The following is a 10,588-nucleotide window of genomic DNA, read 5'->3' on the forward strand; positions in this document are numbered from 1 at the left end:
CAGCTGTGATGGAACGAGACTAAACACACCGCTGCTCACGTCTCCAGCTCCAGGATTAGTCTTTGTGTATTTTGGGTGAAAAATGGGACTCAAAAACCACTCTGTTTGTTTGAAGATGGTATAGTTTGGTCCTCTCAGGCTTCCAGAGAGCGGTGTGTCTGAATCAGAGCTTTGTGGAACAGCAGACTTTATGTCTCTATGTATAAACACTTCAGACTCTACCTTCAGAACTCCAGCAGAGGTTTCTACTCTGACTAGAAGAAGACTGAAATCCATCCAGAGACACAGTCTGACCCAGAACCAGCGCTCGGTCATTTACATCTTCACCCAGCGCTGGTTCTGGACCTGAATCCTGACTGATGGACTTCCTGAACGTTATTAAATGTGAGCTTTAGTGACCTGTGTGCTACAGGTTCTAGAAATGTTACCTGATGTAGCTTGAAGTGCTAGCAGAGTTTCACTTTTCTACACAGTTGTGTTATTGGGATTAATATTTATGATTTGTTTATTAGAACTGAACTTAACAACAACAAAAGTAAACATCTTTCATCATTCTGTAAAATCTTTATTTCAGAAAGCAAACATCTGCCCATGTCAGTTATATCCAGTAGCAGCAAAAGAAGAAGAGAATAAATGTGTAATAAACAGCAGGTTTAGATGAATGACAGTGATGTCCAGCATTTAAGGTGTCCAAGGCTCTGGACTTTACTCTTCCTCGCAGGTAAAGTCGTCGAAGTACGCCTCAGCGGTTCTGATGATCTGAACAACGGCATTCAGCAGCACGAGGTCAGTGTGCAGGTCAAGCTCGAGCTCTTTGCTGTAGTTCTTCACTGGAACCACAGAAGAAAGAGAAACACCCAGGTGGACACTCACCTCCTGCATCTAAACACACACACACATATATATAGGTCAGTAATTTAATGTCCAGGTCAGTAATTTAATGAATAAACGCTGAATCATTTCCTGAATCAGACTCTGAACAGATGAAGCTCTCACCATCCTGTAGATGTACTGACTCTGATAGACATGTTTCAGATCCTCTCCCATGGACCGACACGCTTCATCCACCTTAGTCAGCAGAACCATCTGTGGTACTCCTGCACACACACACACACACACACACACACACACACACACACACACACACACACACACACAAGTTAAAGACTTGTGTTAAAGTCTGAGTAACAGAACGGTGTGATGAAGTGAGTGACCATCAACAGAGCTGATTATTTTCCTTTAACAGCATGTCCCTAAGTGTTCTATTCTCCTTATACACACATCAGGTTACATTTCTGTCTAATTAATAACAACATTTTATCCATTTATACATTTAACATTCAGTGAAACCAGTTAGTACAAGTTAGTTAGTTAGTGTGTGTGTGTGTGTGTGTGTGTGTGTGTACCCATGTGGTTGGCCTTTCTGCGGAAAGCGGCCAGTTTCTCAATCATTTTGTCAGACAGCAGTTTGATCTTGCAGGCATCCATCACATACACCACAGCGTGGATCTTCTCCTTTACAGTCGGAGCTTTACAAAAATATGGAGACTCCGATTGGAGAGGCATGGAGGGATTAAACTGGAGAGTGAGAGAGAGAGAGAGAGAGAGAGAGAGAGAGGGAGGGGGGGAGTTATGTGACTATAATCATTATTAGACTGTTAAGAGCTTCGGAGTAAATGGAAACCAGTGAAACCAGTGGATTACATATAAGTACAGCTTCCAGTATAGAAGTCCCATAGACCCAGATTTATACAAACTCTACATCTGTGTGTTTTTGTTCCTCAGACCTTCACTGTTTCTCAAAAAACATCCACATTTCCTGCATTAAATAAAAGATGATATTCTGGACCTGGTATTTGTCCTGAATGTGTCCCTTTAAAATGTTGCTGAAGTCCTCGATGTCCAGTCCAGCGTTCAGTCCCTCCTCCAGTCCCATACTGTCACACAGTGTGAGTGGCAGGAACTTCCCATTCACCTTAATGGAGTACACACGGAACTACACACACACACACACACACACACACATCATCATCATCATCATCATCGTCATCGTCGTCTCTGTAATAAAGTCATGGAAATGTTTTTCTGTGATGTTCCTGAGTTACCTGTGTGGTGAGGCTGGTGCCGGCGGTGCCAGTGTTGGCCCGGAAGGTCACATGGCCTTTAAACATGGAATTAAAGGAGTTAAAGAAGCTGGATTTTCCTGCACCCACAGCACCAACAAGCAGCACACGAGCTTTCTGTACAGAGCTCACACCCGGAGTCCAGCGTGTGATCACGTCCATCAGAGACTTCCTCTTCCTGCACACAGTTCAACTCCACACTCAGACACAACGATCATCTTTATACCTTAGAGCTCACCTGCACCACCAGCACTAACAGGTGAACAGCATTGTGGGTAACGCAGGAGATCGTTCTCCTCTGACAATCGGTTTAATTCTAAACTTTAATAATTGAGTGGAATTTTGCTTTATGATCTCTTTAGAACTCTCCAAAATAACCCTCAAAGCTGATGACATCACTTCCTTGGTTCTAGTCCAGCAGAACACTATTTCCATGGTGGAAGCTGAAGAACAGTTTCAGATATAGATATGGTGGAAAAAGCACTTTTTCTTACTCCAAACTCCACTCCACATTCCTCCACGGTTCCTCCATGAGTGCTCCAAACCCTGCAGAGAAACCAACACTAACATTTAAGTGTTCATGTGAACCGTCTCTGCTTTAATCTAAAGAACTGAAACCAGTCTCACCCTCCACTCGGTACACCTCACACTCGATCAGCTGGAGGTCATTGCCGTGCATCTCCACTGGGTCAAAAGGATAGGTTCCTGGGTTGCTGTAGATGGTGGCAGTGTTGTTGTACATGAACAGCAAGGAGACAAAATTGGGCCCAGTGTTTCCATCAGTGAAGGCTTGCTGTGGTTCTGTGCCCACCACACGCAGAGGAGCTTTATCCACATCACCAGTGTTGAAGCTGAACAGGAAAGCTTTATCATCTGCGATGTTCTGCCCAGTCTGAGCGTAATCTTTACTGGTGTATGCCCCGAAGATGTAGCCCGAGTTATTGTAGGCCACAGTGACGGTGGAACCCTGACGATCACACTTCTGGTGGAAGCTGTTGCTGTTGAAGCCGTGCACACTGGCCTTGAACAGCAGACTGAGTTTACCGTGGCCGAGGAGAGAAGACAGCTTCATCTCCTGCTGCTTGGACAAGTGAGAAGTAATCACACTCATCATGAAGATCTGAAACACAACAAAGACAAAGACACTTACACACAGATACTTACTGTAACATAATCAGCCATAACATTATGTCGAGGCATGGACTCCACTAGATCCCTGAAGGTGTGCTGTGGGATCTTGGGAAGATGTTAGCAGCAGATCCTTTAAGTCCTGTAAGTTGTGAGGTGGGGTCTCCATGGATCAGACTTGTTTGTCCAGCACATCCCACAGATGGATTGGATTGAGATCTGGGAAATTTGGAGGCCAGGTCAACACCTCAAACTGATTGTTGTGGTCATCAAACCATTCCTGAACCATTTCTGCTTTGTGTCACGGTGCATTATCCTGCTGAAAGAGACCACAGCCATCAGGGAATACCGTTTCCATGAAAGAGTGTAGAGTGCTTAGGTAGGTGGTACGTGTCAAAGTAACATCCACATGGATGGCAGGACCCAAGGTTTCCCAGCAGAACATTGACCAAAGCAGGACACTGCCTCCGCCGGCTTGCCTTCTTCCCATAGTGCATCCTGGTGCCATGTGTTCCCCAGGTAAGAGACGCACACGCACCCGGCCATCCACGTGATGTAAAAGAAAACGTGATTCATCAGACCAGGCCACCTTCTTCCATTACTCCATGATCCAGTTCTGATGCTCACATGCCCATTGACCATTCTGTGGCTATGCGGCCCCATACACAACAAACTGTCCTGCACTGTGTATTCTGAATCTTTTCTATCAGAACCAGCATTAACTTCTTCAGCAATTTGAGCAACAGTAGCTCATCTGTTGGATCGGATCACACGGTCCCCCTGTCACCGGGTCACCACTGTTCCTTCCTTGGACCACTTTTGATAGATACTGACCACTGCAGACCGGGAACACCCCACAAGAGCTGCAGTTTTGGAGATGCTCTGATCCAGTGGTCTAGCCATCACAATTTGGCCCTTTTGGTCAAACTCTCTCAAATCCTTACACTTGTCCATTTTTCCTGCTTCTAACATCAACTTTGAGGACAAAATGTTGACTACCCAGTGTGTTTACTCAGTGTGTTTACCCAGTGTGTTTACTCAGTGTGTTTACTCAGTGTGTTTACCCAGTGTGTTTACTCAGTGTGTTTACCCAGTGTGTTTACCCAGTGTGTTTACTCAGTGTGTTTACCCAGTGTGTTTACTCAGTGTGTTTACCCAGTGTGTTTACTCAGTGTGTTTACTCAGTGTGTTTACCCAGTGTGTTTACTCAGTGTGTTTACCCAGTGTGTTTACTCAGTGTGTTTACTCAGTGTGTTTACTCAGTGTGTTTACCCAGTGTGTTTACCCAGTGTGTTTACCCAGTGTGTTTACTCAGTGTGTTTACCCAGTGTGTTTACTCAGTGTGTTTACTCAGTGTGTTTACCCAGTGTGTTTACTCAGTGTGTTTACCCAGTGTGTTTACTCAGTGTGTTTACCCAGTGTGTTTACTCAGTGTGTTTACCCAGTGTGTTTACTCAGTGTGTTTACTCAGTGTGTTTACTCAGTGTGTTTACCCAGTGTGTTTACTCAGTGTGTTTACTCAGTGTGTTTACCCAGTGTGTTTACCCAGTGTGTTTACCCAGTGTGTTTACTCAGTGTGTTTACCCAGTGTGTTTACTCAGTGTGTTTACCCAGTGTGTTTACTCAGTGTGTTTACCCAGTGTGTTTACTCAGTGTGTTTACTCAGTGTGTTTACTCAGTGTGTTTACCCAGTGTGTTTACTCAGTGTGTTTACCCAGTGTGTTTACTCAGTGTGTTTACCCAGTGTGTTTACTCAGTGTGTTTACTCAGTGTGTTTACCCAGTGTGTTTACCCAGTGTGTTTACTCAGTGTGTTTACCCAGTGTGTTTACTCAGTGTGTTTACTCAGTGTGTTTACCCAGTGTGTTTACTCAGTGTGTTTACCCAGTGTGTTTACTCAGTGTGTTTACTCAGTGTGTTTACCCAGTGTGTTTACCCAGTGTGTTTACTCAGTGTGTTTACTCAGTGTGTTTACCCAGTGTGTTTACTCAGTGTGTTTACCCAGTGTGTTTACTCAGTGTGTTTACTCAGTGTGTTTACCCAGTGTGTTTACCCAGTGTGTTTACTCAGTGTGTTTACCCAGTGTGTTTACTCAGTGTGTTTACTCAGTGTGTTTACCCAGTGTGTTTACTCAGTGTGTTTACCCAGTGTGTTTACTCAGTGTGTTTACTCAGTGTGTTTACCCAGTGTGTTTACCCAGTGTGTTTACTCAGTGTGTTTACCCAGTGTGTTTACTCAGTGTGTTTACTCAGTGTGTTTACCCAGTGTGTTTACTCAGTGTGTTTACCCAGTGTGTTTACTCAGTGTGTTTACTCAGTGTGTTTACCCAGTGTGTTTACTCAGTGTGTTTACTCAGTGTGTTTACCCAGTGTGTTTACTCAGTGTGTTTACTCAGTGTGTTTACCCAGTGTGTTTACCCAGTGTGTTTACCCAGTGTGTTTACCCAGTGTGTTTACTCAGTGTGTTTACTCAGTGTGTTTACTCAGTGTGTTTACCCAGTGTGTTTACTCAGTGTGTTTACTCAGTGTGTTTACCCAGTGTGTTTACTCAGTGTGTTTACCCAGTGTGTTTACTCAGTGTGTTTACCCAGTGTGTTTACCCAGTGTGTTTACTCAGTGTGTTTACCCAGTGTGTTTACCCAGTGTGTTTACTCAGTGTGTTTACCCAGTGTGTTTACTCAGTGTGTTTACCCAGTGTGTTTACCCAGTGTGTTTACTCAGTGTGTTTACCCAGTGTGTTTACCCAGTGTGTTTACCCAGTGTGTTTACCCAGTGTGTTTACTCAGTGTGTTTACCCAGTGTGTTTGCTCAGTGTGTTTACCCAGTGTGTTTACCCAGTGTGTTTACCCAGTGTGTTTACTCAGTGTGTTTACTCAGTGTGTTTACCCAGTCAGCCTTTGCTGGTGTTGGTCGTGGTTGATTTCAGTCAGCGTTTACTAAAGTGGCACTATTTACAAAGAAATTTTGCCCTCCTTTCTTTCTGACTTGCCAATTTCTCAAGATATTTGGCTTGCTTCCACATTAATCAGTACCTGACCGTTAACTGACCATCTGCTGAGTGGCAATGAGACTCGTTGAGAATGGTCCAATCACATGAGGCCAAATACAGTGCTGCTTGAAAGTTTGTGAACCCCTTGAGATGTTCAGAATGTTCTGTTGTTTTACCTTGATTTTCTTACTTTATCATCACCTGCTTTTTATAAATTAAATATCAGATGTATGTTGATCAATTGCATTTGTTTGTTTAGAGGGAAATTTGCGAGTAGCCAAAAAACTACATGAAAGATTGAATTATTGTATGTGTAAAAGTACGTGACGCCCGAGCTGCATCGGAAAAGTCCAGTGTGTAACAGATTCAGGTGAAACACATTTGGGTGCTTAACAGACCAATCAAATTAAAGGAAAGTGGTTGAGAAACACTGATTAAAAGAGAGAGGAAACCAACCAATCCACTGTAGTGCCAAGAAGTCAAACATTGCCAAGAGGAAAGGAGATATCCGAGGACATCAGGAAGAAGGTGGTGACCGCCCATCAGTCTGGGGAAGGCTATAAGACCATTTCCAGGAGATTCCAACTCCATCCACTGTAAGACAAATCATCTACAAATGGAGGACATTCAACATGACCACAACTCTGCCTAGAAGTGGATGCCCATCAAAATTATCATCAAGAAGCACCAGAAAAATAATAAATGAGGTAAAGGCCAACCTACACATCACCTCTAGACCTCTCTGGCAGCATCTGGGGTAAATGTACAAGCGTCTACAATCAGACGAACACTGAACAGACAGGACATTTATGGGAAGGTTGCTAAAAAGAAGCTCTCAAAAAAGAACAAAGCTGTCCATTTTGCCAGAAAGCATTTGGAAAAACAACAGGCCGTTTAGAAGTCCATTCTTTGGACAGATGAGTCCAAAATAGATTTATTTGGTCATAATCAAAGCCGCCATGTTTGAAGAAAAGCCAACACTGAAAATGGGTGATACAACAAGACACTGACCCTAAGTATTCACCCAAATCCACCATGGCTTAAAAGAAAGAAGTTTCACACTCTTGACTGGCCTCATCAGAGTCTGGATCTCAATCCAATTGAAATGTTCTGAGATGTCTGTACATTCCATATGTCCTTCCAACCTCTCTCAACTGACTGAATACTCCAAGAAGGAGTGGGCAAAAATCCAAAAGACAGTTGTGAGAGACTGGTCAGTGATTACGGAAGACGTTTGGTTGAAGACGTTTGCTGCAAAAGGAGGTGCTACTAAATAAAAGGCTTTACTTACTTTTGCACAAACAATAATTCAATCTTTCATGTAGATTTTTAGCTACTCACAAATTTCCCTCTAAACAAACACGCAACTGATCAACATACATCTGACCTTTAATTTATAAAGCAGGTGATGATAAAATAATGAAATCAAGGTAAAACAACAGAACACTGAACAGCTCAAGGGGTTCACAAACTTTCAAGCAGCACTGTATATAAAAACGATATTGATTCACTAACAACAAAAGTGGGCGGGTCCAAGGATAAGTTGAAACAAGCCAATCAGAGCTCAAGCTTTTCAAAAATTTACGGACCTACAAACACACTCGTTTGTCCAGCACCCCGTGCACACACACATACACACACACACACACATACACACACACACACACACACACATGAACAAAATACAGTTTTGATTTTTTTATTTTAAATAAATGATAATATGACTAACAGCAGAATAGTACAACTAAATGATTTTATTTAGTAATTAAAATATATAATTAGATATGTGTTAAAGTAGTAGTCTTCTGGCTAACTTTAAGGGGGCGGCACCCCGGCGCCCCCTACTGACACTGCAGGCAATTATTGAGATGCAAGATGGTCCCAAATGGTAACACGCATGGAATGTTGTGAAGAATGTCCGGTGACACGGTACCTGTTGGTGTAATATCTAATATCTAATATCTACAGTCAGAGGATAGTGAGTTAAAGCGTCAGGACTAGCATTCATTTAGCGGTTTACTCGTGAAATGACAGAGATGCATTTTGTTTACAGTTTAAAGAATCTTTGTGGTGATTTTTCAACAAATTTTTTTGAAAGATATTGTGAATAAAAGTGCTGTATATTGTAATGGCCACACCCCTTATTAAAGGAAAATGGTTACTGACATTTATACTTCTGGGTGTTTTTGATATTGCTCATTGTTTATAAAAATTAAATACTATTAAGTTATTAAATAAATGTAACTTAATGTATATATACAAGGATGACAAAAAGTACATTAACCAAAGCATGCTTTTTCATTACATTTAATTACACCTGACTTTATTCAAGTTCAAAATAATAATAAATAAATAACTAATAGGACTCACTTATAGATTTATAGTATATTATAGATTTAGCCTTTTTGGGGGGGGGGGTACGGGTGGCCACCCTCTTTCAAAGCAGTGTCCCAGCATGCCCCAATCCCCCCCTCCATCACTGACAATGCTTTAGACACGCCCCTAGCTCACACTCAGCTCCACGTGTTAACATGTCCTCAGCTACACGTGTTTTATACGCTTACATACAGGGAGAAATGTGTAGAGAAAGAAGGATCGTTTTAAGAGGAAAGAAAAACCCTGTTAAACTCCGCCTACTTAACCGTTACAGACTCCAGCGTTTATTTTCCCGTTCAGTAATTAGGGTTATTAAAGCGTTATAACACTCCATCATCACTATAAACATAATACACATCACTGTGGAGACAAACAGAGGATTGGGGGGCGGGTGTAGATGTGTGTAGATGTGTGTAGATGTGTGTAGATGTGTGTAGATGTGTGTAGATGTGTATAGTTGTGTGTAGATGTGTGTAGAATTGTGTAGTCATGTATAGTTGTGTGTAGATGTGTGTAGATGTGTGTAGATGTGTATAGATGTGTATAGATGTGTGTAGATGTGTGTAGTTGTGTATAGTTGTGTATAGTTGTGTGTAGCAGATTGATCTACCTTTCAGAAGTCAGCTCCGGTCTCTTTCCTCACAGCAGTAGAGGACGAAAAGAGAGAGGAGAGCTCAGGGCGGAGGTGCGGTCAGTAGAAACACTTTCACTTTCATTTCATGGGAAACAGTCACACTTTATTACCTCTGATACAACCTGTGTGTAAACCTCATCAGGAGTGAACACACACACCTGGTTTCAGCAGACTGTGTGGTGTTCTTTCTGTGTGTGTGTGTGTGTGTGTGTGTGCCTGCGGTCTGCAGTAACAACACAGCAATGAAACACAGCAGAATGAGAGCAACTAGAATTCCTCCTGATATCACCACAGTTTCAGAGCTCATCTGACCTCCAACACACACACACACACATGATTTTTTACATGTATATTTGTTTTCATTTCAATTTCTCTACACAGATGTTTTTCACATATAACAGTGAGGTGAGGGATATTTTTTGAGTGTGTGATGTGAGGTGAGCAATGCCCTGAGGTGTGTGTGTGTGTGTGTGTGTGTGTGTGTGTGTGAGAGAGAGAGAGAGAGAGAGAGAGAGAGAGACTTTTGACGGTCATTTATTAAATCCAATTATTGGTTCACTTTAGCAGCACATTACACACTCACATGGGAAAGTGAATAAATAAATAGATAAATAATTAAATAAATAAAGTAGTCAATTTTTAAAGATAAATAAATAAATAAATAAATAAATAAATAAATAAATAAATGGCACACCAAAAAAATTGTTAAAAAAACTATTAAAATACACAGGAAGTTAAAAAAAATGTTCATCTGAACTCAGGTGTAAACAGCAGTTCATCATTTAAAACAGATAACCCCATCACACCACATCAGCTGGAACTGTTCAAGGTCATTCAAACTTTTATAAAAGTTGAAATCAACAAAGACCCTTGTTCTGACCAGTCTCTGAAAGATTACAGTAACATCATGTTGTGTGTTCTGTGTCACTTTGTTCTTTCTGCTGGTGTAGATGGCCAGTTTCGCCTGGTCCAGGATAAAATTGACCAGCTGACACTTGAACCTTTCTTTTCTGGTGTATTTAAAACCAAGGATAAAAACCTGTGAGGTAAAAACCGTGTTAAAACACTCAAAGACACTCGCTAAAACACTAAAAAGTGGACGAAGTCTAAAACAGTTCATAAAAGCATGAAACACTGTCTCCCTCTGTAAACAAAAAGGACACTCATGTGTGACCTCTGGGTTTAAAATACAGATAAAAGCGTTTACAGAGACAATGCCATGCAGTATTCTCCACTGCAGGTCACCTGTTCTTTTAGTTAACGGTGGTTTGTACAACGTTCGCCACTCTGGCTTTACATCATCGTTCAGCCCAAGGACACTGCGCCAGGGCGTGTCTACC

At 41.9% G+C, this 10,588-nt stretch overlaps 1 protein-coding gene across 1 annotated transcript; it reads right to left on the bottom strand.

Annotated features, from left to right (window-relative positions):
* Positions 1 to 555: 555 nt before the first annotated feature.
* LOC131355593 (interferon-induced protein 44-like) lies at positions 556 to 9,316 on the bottom strand. The gene is made up of 8 exons (XM_058393974.1): positions 9,225 to 9,316; positions 2,751 to 3,243; positions 2,618 to 2,669; positions 2,106 to 2,301; positions 1,850 to 1,996; positions 1,407 to 1,578; positions 997 to 1,097; positions 556 to 882 (listed from the first exon to the last, which is right to left on the bottom strand). Exons 2-8 carry the CDS (start codon positions 3,235 to 3,237, stop codon positions 706 to 708), a joined length of 1,332 nt encoding a protein of 443 aa, XP_058249957.1. The 5' UTR covers positions 3,238 to 3,243; positions 9,225 to 9,316; the 3' UTR covers positions 556 to 705.
* Positions 9,317 to 10,588: the final 1,272 nt, after the last annotated feature.

Source organism: Hemibagrus wyckioides, linkage group LG07 (genome assembly GCF_019097595.1).
Source record: "Hemibagrus wyckioides isolate EC202008001 linkage group LG07, SWU_Hwy_1.0, whole genome shotgun sequence".
In the NCBI taxonomy this organism is placed as follows: domain Eukaryota; kingdom Metazoa; phylum Chordata; class Actinopteri; order Siluriformes; family Bagridae; genus Hemibagrus; species Hemibagrus wyckioides.

Coding starts and splice junctions, on each gene's coding strand:
- LOC131355593 (XM_058393974.1), bottom strand. CDS start 3,237: ATGATGAGTGTGATTACTTCTCACTTGTCCAAGCAGCAGGAGATGAAG. Junction 2,670..2,750: donor TGAGGTGTACCGAGTGGAGG/GTGAGACTGGTT, acceptor GTTTCTCTGCAG/GGTTTGGAGCACTCATGGAG. Junction 1,098..1,406: donor CAGAAAGGCCAACCACATGG/GTACACACACAC, acceptor GTGTGTGTGCAG/GAGTACCACAGATGGTTCTG.